The 19,788-nt window shown below is 38.1% G+C and overlaps 1 protein-coding gene across 1 annotated transcript in view; it reads right to left on the bottom strand.

Moving 5' to 3' along the window:
• The window catches only part of LOC135839160 (probable sodium/potassium/calcium exchanger CG1090), a 58,898-nt gene that overhangs the window by 4,147 nt on the left and 34,963 nt on the right, over positions 1-19,788 (bottom strand). The window contains exons 2-5 of the mRNA XM_065355060.1: positions 6,118-6,274; positions 5,403-5,634; positions 1,721-2,009; positions 1,345-1,639 (exon numbers count right to left, since the gene is read on the bottom strand). Of these exons, the coding sequence (XP_065211132.1) occupies positions 1,345-1,639; positions 1,721-2,009; positions 5,403-5,634; positions 6,118-6,274 (973 nt within the window). The remainder of the gene's footprint in view (positions 1-1,344; positions 1,640-1,720; positions 2,010-5,402; positions 5,635-6,117; positions 6,275-19,788) is intronic.

Raw genomic sequence — 19,788 nt, forward strand, 5'->3', positions numbered from 1 at the left:
TGGTTATTTCAAAAAATTGATCAATTCGTTCATGAGTGATTCATCAAAAATTGAGGGTACCAAATCAGATTAAATTTGGGATTTGTGGTTAAAACGCAGTTCAGAAAACCCCGATTTTCCAAAAATTTTAAAATTGATTGTAGGATCCCTTACTCTAAATAATTCGAGGCCCTTAAAATAAAAATCAGTCCCTCGCTATATTTTTCATGCAGGTAGGTACCTAAAGTATTTTTCGAAAGCGGTCGATTTGAAAAAAAAATCAGCTTTCTACCTTCAATTGGGGCTAAATGAAAATTCATAGAACTTTGCAGGGGGTCCAAAAATTTTGTTTTTTTTGGGGCATATCATTGCCTCTTTTGGGACCAAATCTTTTCAAATTTGGGGTTCGTGATTAAAACGCAGTTTAGAAAATCCAGGTTTTCCAAAAAAATTTAAATTAGGTTTTAGGACCCCTTACTCCAAATTCGAGGCCCTTAAAATCAAAATTAGCCCATTGCTATGGTTTTCATGTGAAGTGTTTTTCGAAAGCTTTCGATTTGAAAAAAAAATATAGCTTCATAGCTTTAATAGGGGCCAAATGAAAATTCGAAAATTTTTTGACTTTATATTTAGGCATTGTCTCTATTTTATATGAATTTGTGGTTTTTATCATAATAACTCTTTTCCAAAGGAGGCCAAATGGTTCAAATTTTTATTGCAAAATTTTGACTAAGAGGGTCCAAAATTTAATAAATTTGGTTTTCGAGACATTTCTTGGGCCTTTAGAGACCAAATCGGTAAGGAGGAATTTACCTAAAGCTTTATAGAATGCAATTCACAAAAAAATTATTTATTTTAAAAAATGTATGTACCTAGGTAGATTTTCGTACTAATCTCCCAGATTTGGGGCCCTTTAAGATCAGAATTGACCGAAAAAACTATTGTCTAGCTTTAAAAGGGGCCAAATGAAAATTCGGTGAACAGTTTAGTGTTCACCTTTATTGTAATATTTTATAGGTATGAGGTACCTCTACCTACATTATAATGAAGGTACCTAGACGGAATTTTTTAATTCTCGAAGATTTAACCTCTATTTGATGGTTGACGAAGTGAAAGGTTCAGGTTTTTTCAACTTTCCCATTCAGAATATAACCCTAAATGGAGAATGGTGGGATCTGATCAAAATCCGCACAATCCGTGAATTCAATTTGATTTGACTAGACTTCAAGTCGGATTAAATCTGTCTATCCCTGATCAAATTCAATGAGGAAGGCCCCATTGATTAGACCACAGATCAGATTTTATCTATCTGTATTACTCTTTCCTAAAATGAAAATGTACGAGTCAGCTCTAAAATTTACAAACCTCATTCGGCTCAGCTCCCGAGTCCGGCTTAGGACTAGACTGATAGGTATGTTGAATACTGCTGATAACTTTGCCATTAGATTGCACGATACTATTACGTTCAGTTGTAGGAGCGTATGTAGACATTTTACGATCTTCGAGAGGAATATAGTGAGCGTCCATCTCTTTGACGTCTTCATTCTGCATTTTATTAAACGGCAGTGGTAAAGTATTGGCCCACGCTTCCAGGAATTCATTATAGTACAATGCAACACAGTACAACACGTAAACACTAATGAGCAAAAGACTTTCCAACCTGTTGAGAGAAATGTGTATTAAACCAACACTGTGAGTAAAATTTTTTCTCAATTAGGTAGGTATCTGTGCATTTTATTACCAAGATACTTGTTTATTAGCGATGGCCAATAACATCACCATGATGCTAATTGTGTAAAAGAAACAATTCCTTATGACAGGCCACCAATTAAGATGTAGTGCAGTGGTTGCGAATAATCCACAAAGAGCGATCACAAATAGCATATTGAAAACTGCTGATCCTATCACGTCGCTTATACCGATATCACTTTTGGTGAAAAATACTGCAATTAGTACAGTTGCGAGTTCAGGTGCTGAACTTCCAGCTGCCATGAATGTTGCTCCTACTATATCTTCGCTCAGTTTGAAATCTAAAATTAAACATACGTAAAATTTTATCAAGTGTAGGTAGGTAGCTATAAGGGTAAGGGCACCAATTATGGACCAGTCCGCAATATGGACCAGCGCCCGTTCTTGTCGGTAATTAGCGCAATCTGTCAGGAAAAAATGTTTTCCAATGTATTTTTCACCAAAAAAAAAACGAATGAGACAAAAATTATTGCAACAGAACTGTAAAACTCGCTGAGAAATTTACAAAAAACTGTTTTGAGACACTGAAATTTTTTTTAGTGTGTTTTTCAACTTTTATTAAAATATAATTGTGGTGTAATTTTCTAAATGTTATTGGGGTAATTCTCAAAAAAATTTTAAATTTTAGTACTGAAATTTTTCGAAAATGAAAACCTTTTTTTGAATTTTTTTCAAAAGGGACTTTATAATAATGTTAAAAGGTAAGAGGTAATTATTAAGTGTGGTGGTTATTGTCAAATTATATACCTGGGGGGGGGGGTAGAAATATTCCCTACAGAGTGAACATTTCTCTTTAACCAGCTAGCTCAGAGTACACTTAGTAATACGAATCATTTAATGACATTATCACATAATGTGTCCATTTTTACGTGAATAAAAACAGATATGAGACGATTTGTTTGAATAATATATTTACACAAATATCCCTGCAATGTAAGCCAAACAGAGTATAGAAAGACTGGGTACTTAGTAAGGTTATTAGACTAGGGGTCTTAGGTCTAGTCTTACATCACACGGTGATGAGCAGATTATAAGTCGAAGACTGTCAATAAGTAGTTAAACTTAACATCCCTTATGAATTAGTTGATATACCCGAGGATATACTCGACGTTGTACTCATAAAGGATGAGCAAAGGAGGCACAAGTACCTCAAAACACTGTACACTTCACCCTACACCTTTAGGCTCTCCTAATACTAAGGCCTATTTAGGGGACACGTTAAGAAAGTACACTTTAAACTAGAGACACTTACCCATGTCTGGAATCTAGGATAAATGCCCTGTGGTACCTCGCGAACACAACGGCATAACGGGATCACGAGTTAATATACAATCAATTTAACCATCTTTGAGTGGGCACTACTAATTAACCGAAGAGTGGCTCGCCAGCCATAAGTACCTACAATGTTTACCGAGTGACAGAGATGTAGCGGGCTCGAGATACTACATCCAGGTGATTTTACAGCGAAGACGATCCATGGTCGTACCATCGATTGTCAGAAGTTACCACGTTTCCCCTCTTTTGGAACTAGTTTTCCTTCCCCTCCAGTGAATGGGTACAATAGAGACTACCTCAGGTGAAGAGGGTTACCTGCATCGCCCAAGGCAGTCAAGGCATAACTCCTCCTTACAACTTGATTCTAGGCGTACCCAGGATCCCAAAAATGACTTCAGGGTCAGGCCCAAGTCATATTCAATAGAGGCGGGGGTAGGGACTATAAAAAAATTGGTGTCACAAAAAAGGCAGTTCACTACTTTTAGGTAGGTATAGGTATAACTGGAGCAGTTATTAGTAGCTTTAGCTCACAAAAAAGTTCATCAAGTAGGTACCAGGTACATTTTAATGGGAGTATCAAACATGATAAGGTAGGTACTTTCCTTCGCCGTGGACAAAAAATCATGATAGCCACGACGAAATACCAAACTGTACTATCCAAGATGTTAGAAAAAAGAACTAAAATTTGTTTTACCAGTAATAGAATCAATAATTTTTCAATTTTCAAAGTTGTGGTCATCAAGTAATTACTATTTGAATATTTTCTTTTTTTTTTAAGAAAAAAAATGTCTCTTTTAAACGTGAGAATGATAAGCCACGGCGATGGATCTGAAAAATGGTAATCTGTACAATTTTTACAGATTACCATTCGGAGAATGGGTGACTGTATTTGATTGATGGTTGTGAAATGGGCACTGTACTGCTATCACTGAAACAATACAGTGTTAGCCATTTCACCGCAAAAAAAGTCGATTAGGAGAGCCAGGAAAAAATAAACAACAATTGGCCACCGCGATGGTGCAAAAACTGGTTACATCTTTTTTATGGCCTCGGTTTCAGGGTATAAGAGCTCCGTGTGGCCAGCCCCGACCATGTGGGGGTGGGGGTCGAAAATAGTGCCAATCGTTTGTGCACATTTGTGCACTAATTACTTTCGTTTGTGCTCACTCCCTTCATGGCGTATTTGAAGGGAGCCTTGGTCGGGGCTGGGGACACGCAGCCCCAACCATGAGGAGGAGGGTCGGGGCTGGCCACACGGAGCTGGGTAAAAGTATCATTCTGAATATTTGTATTGGTTCTATCATTTACTCAGAATATCACACAATGATGCCTATGTATCCTTTTTTCCTCAGAAAAAATGGCAGTGTAATTAATTTTTGAAGATGAAGTTGAAAACTGAAAGTGGTTACAAGCCACGACGATGGAATTTTCGGGATTTGGGGGGACTTGACCCATAGTGGAGGGGGGCTGGGGGATGTGAAACTATATGCACATGATGCCCGAGTCGGTATCTACACAATGCCACCGAAAAAAAATTCAATTGTAAATAGTATTCGAGTAAACCACCTGTTACATGATTTTTAAACTTTTTTTGAGAATTACCCATTGACGTTTATAATATCAAAAAAGGACGTAGTTTCTGCTGGAGTGATCAGTTTTTGCTAAAAATGAGGGTATGAACAGAAATTTTTGGTGCAAAGTTTTTTTTATGGGATGCGCTAATATGGACCACCTCTGATATTAAATTTTTTTTTACTCATTTTCATTATTTCTTACAGCTGCTGAAAAGGGGAATGCTTGAAATACTTTTTTTTGTTCATTTCTACAAATAAATATGATGTTTTGAAATGTAAAAATAGGTTCATTTTGAAATTCTTTAGGTGGTCCATATTAGGCATCCAAAATTTTGAATTGTCATTTTGACACTTGTCATTCAACAATTTAAAAAAAATATTCAAAATTAACCTCCACTGTTTAGAATACGTTTTTTTATTCATTTCTACAAATAAATATGACGTTTTGAAAAATGTGAAAGTATGCTTATTTTAAAATATTTTATTGGTGGTCCATATTAGGCATCCAAAATTTTGAACGGTCATTTTGGCACTCGTCACTCAATAATGAAAAAAACATACTTAAAGTTGACCTTCGCCCCTGAAGTTTTGTACAGTGTTAGTGGAAGGATGGAACTTCATTTTAAGCCTTTGTGGAGGCTTCTACACCCTATAGTTTTCAAGTGGCAATTGTCCAAAACAAAGTGGTCCATATTTGGTGCCTCTACCCTTGGTAAACACACATAAGAGTACTACCTTATGTCTAAAAGTTCGGAAAAATTTCAATATTTGAGAATAAAATCGATATAAAAGTTATAGATAGGTAGATATGGGGTAATATAATACCTTCGCTAATTCGCGACATAGAAGGAACAAAATAATAATGGCAAGTGACGGTGATGCCGAGGAAACTGTAAACGCATATTGGAATGAAAAGCAATATGAAATTGGCGCTTTTCGGCTCCGATTTAATGTTTTCCGCACAATAAGACGTTTCTGTTGAGTTGGTCTCATTTTTCATCGTGGTTTGATTTTTTTCTACAATGTGTTCGGAGCTGGTATTCGTAGCGAGCTGCGTCTGTAAATGGATAGTATACGATTAGGTATAGAGGGTAACGATTACGTACAAAAGTTTACAGCGCCATATCACGTTCTCGCAGCTTTCAACGTTCAAGTTGAATGACAACGGTTCTACTAAATCTGTAATCTACACAATTTCAACGCGTTTGTACACAAATATATCTACGTATATTATTGTACTACTACGCCAGAAAACGTACAAAACAGCTCCGCTTTGTCGCGTTCCAATTTACAAATTCGCCGCATTCGCCGTTGTGTCTTCTGCTGTCTTGTGTGTCGTGCGATGAGACGAGATTGTTAATCTACGCAACATTCATTACGTTGATTACGCTTTTCATTTTTGTTGTTTTTGAACCAGGTGTGCGGCTGCGAACGCCACGGATCGCGAGATACTGTACTCGTATTTACTCCGAAAGACATATCTAAGCGTATATTTTTACGTTAGGCGTAATTAAAATTTCGCAAATCGTATTAGACTTACGTCGTTTGCGCTGGAGCTACTCGTAGAAGGGTCGATGGCAGCGGTGTCTTCTTTTACATTCATTCCTTCGCTGGAGCCCAGCATGAGTAAAGATATCAACGACAGCAGTAACAAATTAATCACTATTATCCGGCGTGATATTCTTTTGTCGCGTAATCTGTAAAACATGCAGAGAGTATTAACCTAGGGAGAAATATGGGTAGGTACTCGTGCGCCAGGAGCACTGGTATGAGTATAGCTAGGTTGGACTGGAACGATGAAGGGGAGCTTAAAAAATAATAACATAAGTTTTCTTGCGAAAGGATTAGCTTATTCAAGATTTTGAATTTATGTTTTTGGGTTTTGATCTTGTTTTTAGAAAAATTCATTTCACGATTTATGGCACTTAACCATATACGACCTTTGGTCTAATAAAGAAACTTTTACGCCCTCTCAGCTCTCACAAGTCCAAAATTTGAGGGTAACACAAGACATAGAGCTACACCTCAAAAGTTGCGAAAAATACGACGATGAGTTGGCAGGTACCTGATACTTATCAATGTGATAGGTATGTTATTGTACCTGCCAAACATGAATCCCGGTTGCAGGTTTTTCATTAAAGTTCCTTCGAAGGTGATGGGATGAAGGAAGAGTAAACTTATTTTTCATTTGATTTTTTCCAGTAGGTAACGTTCAAAGTTGAGCTATTTTGGGTCAAATTCTGAGATTTTACTCTTCGAAAAAAACGTTAAAATCACTTTTTCACGATTTCAATGAAGTAAAATCTCGGAATATGACCCAAAATAGCTCAATTTTGAAAGTTACAGGAAAACTCGAATGAAAAATTATCGAGCACTTGCTAGTGTGTTTCAAATGTAAATTCTTCAATTTATTTATAAAATATGTACCTATAAACGCCTTTTTTAGGGGTGCCTAAAGTGGGGAGCTAGAGCTCTAGAAAAATGGTTCAAAATTACGAACTGTTTCAATCAGTGGGTGTGTTCAGACACAAGTTAGGGTCCAAAGTTTGAAACGGACACCATTTAAAAAACCAAAGTTTGCAACGGACAACGGATGCCATCTCCAAAACCAGTGTTTGAAATAGACACCGTTTCAAAAATCAGTGTTTGAAACACACACTGTTTCAAAAATCAGTGTTTGAAACAGACACCATTTCCAAAACCAGTGTTTGAAACAAACACCATTTCCAAAACCAGTGTTTGAAACAGACAGAGTTTCAATCACTGGGTGTGTTCTGACCCAACTGACCCAAGTTAGGACCAGTGTTTGAAACAGACACTGTTTTAATCAGTGGGTATGTTCAGACCTCAGTTAGGGTCCAGTGTTTGAAGCAGACACCATTTCAAAAACCAGTGTTTGCAACGGACACCATCTCTAGAACCAAGTGTTTGAAACTGGCACCATTTCAAAAATCAGTGTTTGAAACTGACACAACTTCCAAAAATCAGTGTTTGAAACAGACACCATTTCCAAAAATCAGTGTTTGAAACAGACGCCATTTCCAAAAATCAATGTTTGAAACAGACACCATATTTCCAAAACCAGTGTTTGAAACAGACACTGTTTTAATCAGTGGGTGTGTTCAGACACCAGTTAGGGTCCAGTGTTTTTGAAACGGACACCATTTCAAAAACCAAAGCTTGCAACGGACAACGGACACCATCTCCAAAACCAGTTCAAAATTCAGTGTTTGAAACATACACTGTTGAAAACCAGTGTTTAAAACAGACACCATTTCCGAAACCAGTGTTTGAAACAGACACCATTTCCAAAACCAGTGTTTGAAACAGACACCATTTCAAAAATCAGTGTTTGAAACAGACACAATTTCCAAAAATCAGTGTTTGAAATAGACGCGGCTTCAAAAATCAGTGTTTGAAACAGACACCATTTCCAAAACCAGTGTTTGAAACAGACACCATTTCCAAAACTAACGTTTGAACCAGACACCCTTCCAAAAATCAGTATTTGAAACAGACACCATTCCAAAAATCAGTGTTTGAAACAGACACCAGTTCCAAAACCAGTGTTTGAAACAGACACTGTTTTAATCAGTGGGTGTGTTCTGACACAAGTTAGGGTCCAGTGTTTGAAACAGACACACCATTTCAAAAACCAAAGTTTGCATTGGACAACAGACACCATCTCCAAAACCAGTGTTTGAACTAGACACCGTTTCAAAAACCAGTGTTGGCAACGGACACCATCTCCAAAACCAGTGTTTGAAATAGATACCGTTTCAAAAATCACTCAAATCAGTGTTTGAAACAGGCACTAGCCTATTTGAAACCAGTGTTTGAAACGGACACTGTTTAAAACCAGTGTTTGAAACTGACTTTGTTTAAAACCAGTATTTGAAACTGACACTGTTTAAAACCAGTGTTTGAAACTGACACTGTTGAAAACCAGTGTTTGAAACTGACACTGTTGAAAACCAGTGTTTGAAACTGACTTTGCTTAAAACCAGTGTTTGCAAGTGACAACTGTTTAAAAACCAGTGTTTGAAACCGACAGTGTTTAAAACCAGTGATTGAGACAGACACTATTTAAATCAGTGGGTGTGTTCAGACCCATTTTGAAACCAGTGTTTGAAAGAGACACTGTTCAAAACCGACATGGTTTAAAACCACAAAACCAGTGTTTGAAGCAGACACTGTTCAAAACTAGTGTTTGAAACAGACACTGTTTTAATCAGTGGCTGTGTATGTGTTCGGACCCAAGGTAGGACCAGTGTTTGAAACTGGGGCCAAAAAATGGCCTTGTCGCAACTTCTCTTTTTATCTTGTCTCGAGTTCGAAATTCTGAATCATAAATCTCAAACCCAAGATGACAGGTTTAAAAATGTATTTTTTTTACATGGTGAAAATTTCAAGTAAAAAAATTTCAAAATCGCTCTTTTCTGCAGAAAATAAAATTTTTATCAATGGTAAATTACCAGCAATTTACCCAAAAAAATTACAGTAATTTACCCGAAAAATCACTTGGTAGTAATTTACCCAAAAAGTTATCAGTATTGACCAAAAAAATTACTACTTATTTGATCACAAAAAATAAAAATTACCAGTAAATTACCAAAAATTGCTAGTAAATTGAAATTACTATATATTCCCAGTTAGAAATGTCAAAAAAAATGAAAAAATGAGTAATTTACTAATAATTTACCACTAAATTATTAAAAACTACCAGTAAATTACCAAAAATGACTAGTAAATTATTACATAAAAATACCAGCAATTTTATTACGAAAAATGGTCTGATTTTTTTTCTAAAAATTGCCCGTTTGTAACCCAGAATTACCGGTGAATTACCAAACATTAACAATAAATTACCAAAAGATTACCAGTAATATATAACCTCAAAAAATCACCAGTACATTTAAAATCATTCAATCACAAAAAAATAAAAATCATCAGACTGAAATCGTTACCTACATTTATCAAACATTATGTGATAGTGTATATGGCCAACCTGGTGTCAACGTACATTCAGGGTCTACTACTGTGGTAACACTGCGTCCGTCCTCGTAAGCGGAGCTCCGTCCGAGCTACGTAGAGGAGAACGAGTTAGTCTGTAGATGACAGTGGCAGAATTAGTATGTCTGTTACCAGTCGTCTCAGCGTGAGTCTGTTCTTATAGCTAGGAGAGACACCAACGTGTATCTCCGTGCTCGTTCTCCCTGATCAAGAGGACAAAGGACAGCTCGCCATCCGTGTTCGGTTTAATTACCATTCATATTTACCTTAAATGAGTTAATTTACCCGTTCGCGGGAGTTTTGTTAATATACCCCATCGAGGGAGTTCGGTTAATGTTTAAAGTACCCCATCGAGGGAGTAATTTGTGTTAATATACCCTTTAAGGGAGTTTTTATGTAAATGTAACGTAAATAAATACCTCTTGAGTAACCAAAAACGTATTTATTATCGTAATATGCAATATTCTAATTCATCTGTACTGTGTATCCTGTGCTATCCGAGCAAATAACAGGTAAGTCCACATAGTGGTATAAATATTCCGCCTAAGTGGTATTTCCAGTCTTAACCCCGTAAGTAGTGATATTTAATTATATTACACTGGCGCAGGCCGGATGAGTTACTATATTACATTGGCGCCCGGATTTTCCTGAAAAGTTCAAGGTTGAATCACTGTCAGTATTCAACTCACGAACTAAAGTTTGTACACACGTGACAATCTCAAGGTCATACGAAGTACAGACTTCCCTCCCCTTAGATAACATCTAATCTCTCTGAAGGTCATACAGAGAACCTCAGTACGTCAATCTGAGACCAAATTAATCCCTTCAATTCGATCTTCAGACCCAAATCTGTGCACACGTGGTGAAACCAACTGTCAAGGTCACACGCCACGTTGTACAGATTTTTTCCCCCCTTGTTCTTTTCTCTTGTCAATCAAAAAGTTCAAGAAGACTGCTATTGCAGTACCCCAAGGACGAATCTTTACTCGTTTTTCTCGCGTTTTTTCTGTCTTAGAGATATCTCACTTCTCTCAAGGTCAAAGTGTGTACAGCCTTGTACCGACAGAGAAGGCAGATAGGCCATTGTCAGTGCCAAGGCGAGTAGAATCATTCTCCTTCCCGTCCCAAAAGACTATTGTCAGTATCTTTTTTCCCCAAAACCACGTTTTTTACCTTTCAAGGTCACAGAGTCAGTTGACTGGAAAAAAGTGATAAACGTGAAAACAAGTTAATCGAGCTTGTACCCTCGTTAAAATCTTCCAATAGGCCATTCTCAGTGCCTAGAAAGACGATTCTAACGACCAATTCCCTAAAATTTCGTTTTCAAAAGCTCAAGGTCAAACTTTATCTGACCGCGTGGAGACGAAAACGAAATAATTTTAAGCATTCTCAAGCTTAAAGTCAGAGAAAGCACTTTACCATCGCTTTCTCCACCCTTGTACATAATTCCTATAATCAGAAATTGGACGAAAAATCAATTCCAGTCCATTTCTGAGGACCACGAGTTGTTGCGCAATATTTCATCATCCAACACTCAGTGTGTACTAGGCGAAATTTCCCGCCAAAAACACTCAAGGTCAACTTTAGTGTGGACACGTAGCACATTTTCGTACCACCGCTACCCCACCTACCTACCCTAGAAAACGTTAAAAACGCACCAACTCAGAGTGCAAGGCGATTTTGCCCGCCAAGACCACTGTCAAGGTCATAGCAAACGTGTAAGGCCGCCATATTGTTGCATCAGCCGAAACCAGTAAAGACCACGCCCTCTGAGCAGTCATACTCAAGGTTGTTACGGACAGAACACATTCGTGTTTGTCAAGGTTACACTCTATCCAACGGAGCTGCGCGCGCAGTTCAAGGTTGTTTGTTTAGGTGTACCTCGCCTGTATTCCATACAGCTCCGTAGTCTTTGTTTCGTGCGCGTCTGTGTGCCACGTTTTCAATATTCATCCTCCCCATTAGCTAGTATTATTGCCACGTAGTCAGTAAGTGTTCTTTAGATTTAGTTTTTATTCTATTTCTTCTAGTTTAACATTTTATTTTCTTTTCTATTAATTCAGTGCTATTAATTTTGTCGTAAATAATTCAAGTGCATGACCATTTATTATTTTCTACGGATTTTTATCATTTATTCAGATATAAATGAATTCAAGTGCATGACCATTTATTGATTTATATCATTTTATTTCTTTTCTTTTTTTTTGTTTTTTGTTGTTTTTATTATTTTTTCGCTTATTTTTTACGTAGTAATTTCTAGTGGCTTTCCAATATTTTTTTTTTTTTATTTTTTATTTTATTTTTCACTTTTTTCTTTCTATTTTTTGCTTAAGTTTATTTTTCTTTTCTTCTTATTTTTCATAGTTAATTAGTTCATATTGTATTTTGTGTGCATTATTTTCATATCTATTTTTGTTTTTGTGTTTATATATGTGTACTTCTACATCAAAAGGGCCCATACTGTCGGTATGGAGTTAAGACCACTGGGCCATACTAGACAAAATTTCGGTTCCAATGGTCCAAACTGGGGGTCTTAAAGTGAAAATCTCGCGATTTTACAGATTTTTGAAGTCAAAGTTTTAAAAAACATAGTTTTGAGAAAAACGCGTTTAAAGTTTGAGGAAAAAAAAACATTTTAGTAAGCTTTTAAAATTTTTGAAAACCTAATATCTACTCAAAATTATGCTAAAAATGACGTTTTTAATGTATTTTTTCACGTAGAACACGAATTCGTGATCAGTTTTGCTCTAAAGTCATGCCCGTTTTAGTAATCGCAAAAAAACCTGCTTAACTTTCATTGTTTTTTTTCAAAAAATTAAAAAAATTTACATACGTTTCTTCAACTTTAAAGGCGTAAAGTTTCGAAATTAAGCGTTCTACGAAAATTTCATGTAAACAAAATTGTAGAGAATTTAATTCTCTTTGAGATCAATGTCATCAGATTTTTGCTAGGACGTACCGTACGTCCGGTAAACGCGGAAAACTAAAGGACTGAATTTTCACCTTATGCAAAAAAATGTACAATTATTTCAGTTAGTTTTGGTGAGCTTTTGGAATCAATTATATTTTTCAAATTATGTTTTTAATGTATTTTTTCATGAAGAATACGAATTTGCGGTCATTTTCATCTCTAAAGTCGTACCCATTTTTGTGATCGCAAAAAAAGTACTCAACTTTCATTTTTTTTAAAAATAAAAATCATTTGCGGCTGGTTTCACTCGTATTTATTATTTAGATTCACCATAAAATTAGTTATATACTATTAAAAATCCGAGTTTGAAGATCAATACCGGTGGCTAGGTGACTGTATTAGTGGATTATCACGCCAGAGGTAGGGAGTTCGAGTCTCTGCAGGGGCGAAAATTTTTTATGATTTTTTTATATCAATTTCTTTTTAAAGCCACGAGTTTTTGTAAAATTTTCATTTTTTATACATTTTAACTTATTTTTTCAAATTTTTTGCGTCATTTTTCTACTTTTGTGAGTAATAAATTCAAGCATGCTTCACAAAAAAACAAAAAGTTTCGATGAAAATAGGAGTTATTGGAGGGTTTGGAAGGTTCCATTCGATTCTTAAAGACACAAAGAGTTTCTACAACAATTTCTGGAAAAAAATATTTATTCATTTTTGGTTGCATTGTCCCTTTCTGTATGCGCCCTCACATAATATGCAAAACTTGGCCAAAATAAAAATAATGTAATGCTTGGTATCGACAAAGTGGGCCCTTTCTTAACGAACATGTTTCAGGTGGTTTCATGCGGTTGTTGGAGGGAGAACATTATGAAAAACCGGTTATCGACAACATGGGCCCTTTTTCTTTTTTCGCTTTTAGTGCTGTAAGTCTGTAAAAAGTCATGGTATCAAAAATCCGCGAATGGCATGTGATGTACCCAGGTTAGGGGTACCCAAAACCGTGAAAACACCAATTTTGTCAAAATCGACTTTCTTACACGTTTTGGTTAATATCTCCTAAACTAAAATCGACAAAGTGGGCCCTTGTGATGTAGAAGTACACATATTATCTCGTGTTTCGGCATATCTACTCAATAAAGATGCCGATGCAAACACGTACTAGTACAGGTTCCAAGCCTCGGTTCATTCATTGCTTATGTCCATTAAGCAGGCATAGGAACTCCTGTCCTAATTTTGTCAAAAACCCGACTATGACCTTGAATCAATCTCAAGATTCAAACCCGATCATGTCAACGAATCAAATTAAAGATTCATCTCAAAGCGTGACTATGAATCAAACTCGCGATTCAGATCCGAAGTTCCATCAGGATCAGTCCGCTTCTCAGTCAACTCAACCTCAAGTGAGGTTAATACCGATTCAAGTACAAACTGCTTCGCAGTCAAGTCCTTTGTCACTAACTTCATTTTTCGGTAGCAAAGATTCGTCAGAAGACCGAAATGATTCCGATTCAAAGGAATCAGAGGAAGAAATAGAGGACGAAGCATCTCAAGCTATGCCCTCGTGCTCATTTCCCTCACCCAAGGTCATTCAATCAAATTCGAAAGAAACGCCTAAAAGTCAAAAGGCAGTTCAGCCAAATTTCGAGGCAGTACCATCTCAATCATCGGTACATCAAACGAATTTGATTTCTGACGAACAGCCCTTCAGGTTGGAATCTCACTATAGTATCGATACTCCCGATACCGATTTTCCGAAGATACCTGAAAATATCGATAAAAACAACCCTATGCTTGACTTATTTCAACAAACATGGTCGCGACAAGCTCAAAATGTCAAAGAGCTTCGTACGGGGTACATTCTTCATGAAAGGTATATCAATGACCTTGAAGATGACCGTGCTACAGTTGCGAAGATTTTGAAACAAAACTCTAAAGCCATCAAGCAAATCGATAAAGCATTTCATGACTTCGGTCAAACATGCGAAAAATGGGCTCAAAATCTCACGCAAGCTACCGAAGAACACACATACAAAGCTAATTCCGTAGCCACGGATGCCCGCAATATCGCTGTGAGCACCGCGGAAGCTTTCCATAAAGATAGGGAATTACGTGGCAAACAAATGGATACTCATCTCAAAGAGTGCCGAGTTATTGCCACGGAGCTAGCAAACTTGAAACAGGCTTATTGTCAAAACAGCCGCTCACAACCTGCTATGTCTAAAACCAAAACTCTCCCTGTCGACGCTGCGTCCTTGAAAAGCGCAGGTATATTCTATGACGATTCGAAGAAGTTTTTCCCACACGAATTCGTTAAATCATTCGAGTCTTTCTTTAAGAACACCCAGATCGTAGAAGAACACAAGGTCTTCGCGTTTAAAGGGGTCATTAAAGGTAAAGATGCCGAGAGGTGGAAGAGCAAAGTTGAGTCCGTAGACTCATACGATGTTCTTTTACAACGATTTTTCGATTTCTATTGGGATAGAACTCATCAACGTGACGCTATCGATTATTGTGAATACCACTTCGTAACCACCGAAGGTCCAAAAGAAATGGCGGACGAAATGATCCGATGGGCGAACACGTTGATGAAATGTACGAATCCATGCGAAGAAGACATTATCGACTTATTAGTTAACAAGGCTCTGGTGGGATACCGAATGTATCTTACTGAGAAGGGCCAAACTATCGAACAACTAATTTCAAAACTCGAATTCTTTGCAAATGACGATGTCGATCCTAAACGCCAGGTACGGATCACTTTCACCGGTCCAGCGTACAGTAACCATCCTTATGGTCTTACCAACATTAAAGATTCCGTTTCTCAAGGTCCTGTGAAAAATTCAACCTGGACAAAAGATTCAAGGTCCAGAGGACAAACAGAAACGATGGAATCGATACAGCAATATTTCACGAAATTGCTAGGTGGTAACTCCAACCAACACGATATTGTCATATCGCTTGCCGCGAAAAAGAAACCAACATCAAATTTCTTAAATTCCGGCATAGCAAAACCCAAACAATTGTCAATTAGTAACGGCGGTGAACAGACCGAAGTTTCCAAGGTCATTTCGAAACCCAAGGTCACTTCGGCCGAAGTACCTCACGCCAACACTGAAACTCAGAAAACGAGTAGGTTTACCCCGAAAGTTTCCTCACAACAACCAATTCCTCTTACCGTTCCCGTCAAAGAACTACGTCTCGGTGAAGATTCACCGGAGTCCGTTCAACTGTCCGACGAGGAGGTAGAGGAATTAGAACCGACATTTTCAAGTTTGACTTTACGATCTCACTCAGACGAGAACGAAGAATTGTCGGAAAACCTCAACAACTAGACATCCAAGGGGCAATGCCTAGTTATGTCGACCCAGCCCCTACTTCCTTACCTATCTTTGAGGACTTCATATGGATAGGTGATGGTATAGCTCACTATTTATTCCGAGGCGATTCTCCATTGGATACTTATCCACCGCCATATTTACGTGATCAAATTAGCTTACCTCATCTACTTGAAAAACTCAAACAAGCAGACTTTCCTTCTCAAGGAAAATTTATTGTCTCAATGTGTCAAGCGGAGATAAATTATGGTAACATGCCTTATAGCATAGTGGAATCTCAATTTCAAGCCATAATTGATTATCTCCTGGAGACTGGGGCGGATTTGATAGTACTACTATTTCCGATTGTCAAACCCCGCGTTCCTCCATTGAATCCCGAAGATAGGAAAGACAAACAAATTCCAGTTTACCTTTCCAGATACATCTTTTACCGCAATCTTTTCACCGAAGCGGCTAAACATCCGAAAGTTGTATTCTGGAAAGATCCCGCTTTAAATTTCACACTCAACGAAATTATCGAAAGCGAAAATGGTAAACCTTATAAACAAGCCCTTGTCGGTACGAAGAACGAGATTCTGGTTGATCCAACCAAGTTCAAATTCTCAAAACTGTACCAAAAATATTACCCGGATATGTCAATTTATCGTTACTTATACGATCAGATCTGTCATGGAATTTATGAAATCGTTGAAATCCATAAGAATTGTCAAAAGGCAAATTGTGCCGATGGATTCGACAGAGCTCATCCGTATGTGAATATGGAGAAAGCTTTCATTCACAAGGTCAATTTCAATCCGACCTCTATGTCAGACAATTCCAAGGTCATTCAACAAGCACTTCCGCAATCCGAACTCAAGGACCGGAAAGAATGCAAATCTCACAAAACCCAGGAATCTCAACCTGGAAGACAGGCCTCAACACCTGTATGTCACACCAATGACCTTGAAAATCACAAACATGTCAAAATAAGCACAAAACTGCTAAATGCCCCAGCAGGTGCTATAAACTCAAATTTGTCAAAACGCAATACGAAGACGTATGCACCCTCAAGTGACTCGTATCGCTGACTGTTCAAAAAATCAATAATGACAGATCCGCCAGCGCGCGCTTCTAAACTCTCAAAAATGACATACCCAGTCAGGATACAAACCAAACGTGGTTTAAAGCTCAAATATCCGAAAGGTGTCCGTGTCAGAGATTATTCAGACGGCTCTTCCGACGACGAAAGTAGTTGGGAAGAAGCTCAGGCCGCTGAAAAATTTGAAATCTCTTCCAACGCCAAGGTCACAAACTTCGTAGATTCCGTAGACAATACCTACATCGAAGATGGTGAACATGTTGACTCCTATTACGATCAATTCCTAATTTCCGAGCGAACGGATGACCCAGGTTGCGTTGTTCCCATTGTTATTGGCAACAAAACCTTCTCCATCCAACTTGACTGCGGTGCCCTCCCTAATGAATTGCTAGGTGGTAACTCCAACCAACACGATATTGTCATATCGCTTGCCGCGAAAAAGAAACCAACATCAAATTTCTTAAATTCCGGCATAGCAAAACCCAAACAATTGTCAATTAGTAACGGCGGTGAACAGACCGAAGTTTCCAAGGTCATTTCGAAACCCAAGGTCACTTCGGCCGAAGTACCTCACGCCAACACTGAAACTCAGAAAACGAGTAGGTTTACCCCGAAAGTTTCCTCACAACAACCAATTCCTCTTACCGTTCCCGTCAAAGAACTACGTCTCGGTGAAGATTCACCGGAGTCCGTTCAACTGTCCGACGAGGAGGTAGAGGAATTAGAACCGACATTTTCAAGTTTGACTTTACGATCTCACTCAGACGAGAACGAAGAATTGTCGGAAAACCTCAACAACTAGACATCCAAGGGGCAATGCCTAGTTATGTCGACCCAGCCCCTACTTCCTTACCTATCTTTGAGGACTTCATATGGATAGGTGATGGTATAGCTCATCGACCGACCACTGCTTAAAATACGTTTAAGACGACCCATCCAACTTCGCATGGCTAATGACGCTATAGTCAAAGCAGCCACACACGTTGTCATCATCGACTTTAACCTTGGACCTGAGAATATGAGCATGCCATTCTACGTAATGGATACTCCTGGACTCACATTTATCATGGGACGTGTTGCTATGGATGTAGTCAAAATAACCCCTTGTATAAACGAGCGTGTCGCACTCTGTTCTCCACGAGGCAAAGACCCATTTTCCGTACCTTATCTTGATCCCGATCGATATCACGATGCGCTATCTCTGTGTAAAATCCAACTTATGACTGGAGACACATTAAGCATTCGTAATACCACGGTCTATAACACGAGATTAACTATCCCAGGTTACGATTTTCAAAAAGATTGTGACAAAGCCTATCAGATTTTCATCAAGAATCTCCAAGATGACCTTCAGGAACTTGTTGAGGATGAAACTTCATCCGAAGAAGAAATCTTTGAAAGCATGCGCAAGATCGAAGCCTATAAGGAAGTATTTAGCCTCAACCCAGGCAAATACAATGGAGAAAAAGTCCACTTCTCATTTATTGAAGGACAAGGTCATTTAGTCCCTTTCAGAGGCGAACGTTATCGTCCCCCGAATAAACTCAAGGAAGCGTTAGATCTCACTGTTGAAAAAATGCTTGCCCTTGAAATTATCCGTCCCTCTCGATCGATACAGATCAATACCCTTGCTCCTGTTATCAAAAAGAATGGTGAAATTCGTTTCTGCCTTGCGGCAGACGAATTGAACAAATTTCTTCGAAACATTCTGACAGAACCGGCTACTATGGAACAAGTGATTTTCAGTGGATCTGCGGATAAATACTTCTGCACCCTTGACTTCACCTCTGGCTTCTGGCAGCTGGAACTCGACGAAGATTCCAAACCCTTTACAGCTTTCATTGTCAATGGTCAGGTTTACGAATTCAATCGTCTACCCTATGGACTCAAAATCTCTAGTGGCGAATTCGTTCACATGATCAATCAAGTCATTCCCAATCGCCCAGGTATCTCCAAATATGTCGACGATATCAAAGTTTCCGGCAAAACTTTTTCCGAAACCCTGGACAGGCTTCTTGACGTGTTACAACGCATCAAACAAGCCGGATTGACCTTAAACCCCACTAAAACCCGCTTCTTCAAAAAGCGTACCGAACACCTTGGTTTTGTTCTCTCCGAAAATTCAATCGAGAAACAAGATTCTAAAGGTGAGAAATTCGACAAATTCGAATTAGATCATACCAAAAAAGGCAAATTTTCCCTCAATGCCAAAAAACAAGTGCTCGCTCTCCTTGGTAATACCATCCTATATAGTAAATTCATCGATAATTACATGCAAATTGTGAAACCTATATACGAACTCACGAAACAGGATGATCCGGTAAAATGGACAAACCTGCAGCAAGAGGCATTCGAAACCCTCAAACGCGAGTATCGTAAAGAATTCAAACTATGTCAACCTCCCCAAGAAGGCGACCTTTATCTTGACACCAAAATCTCCGAAGACGCCATGCACGGTGTCCTCTTCTCAATGGATAACGGAGAAAAACATATTATCATGTTTGCCTCTGTAGGTTTCAAAGATTGTCAAAAGCTATTCACGCTGTACGACAGAGAAATGATGGCACTTGTCACTATTCTCAAAAAATTACAAATTTGGATCTGTGGTAGACGTATTCACGTCCGTTCAAACCTATTTGCTCTTTATCAAGAGTACAAAAAGTTGGCACGCATTCACCGCAAAGCCGCGAAATGGGTTACCACGACCAATTGTTTCGACCTTGTCTACGACATGAAGTATTCCAATAACGCCCTTTACGATGTAAAGGCACCGGAATTAGAACTCATGTTCGATCCTAAAGAAGTCAAACCCTATACCATGGATACATTCAGTATTGGTATAGCCGAAATCTCGAAGGATCTTAATTCCGA

This window comes from Planococcus citri, chromosome 3, assembly GCF_950023065.1.
Source record: "Planococcus citri chromosome 3, ihPlaCitr1.1, whole genome shotgun sequence".
In the NCBI taxonomy this organism is placed as follows: domain Eukaryota; kingdom Metazoa; phylum Arthropoda; class Insecta; order Hemiptera; family Pseudococcidae; genus Planococcus; species Planococcus citri.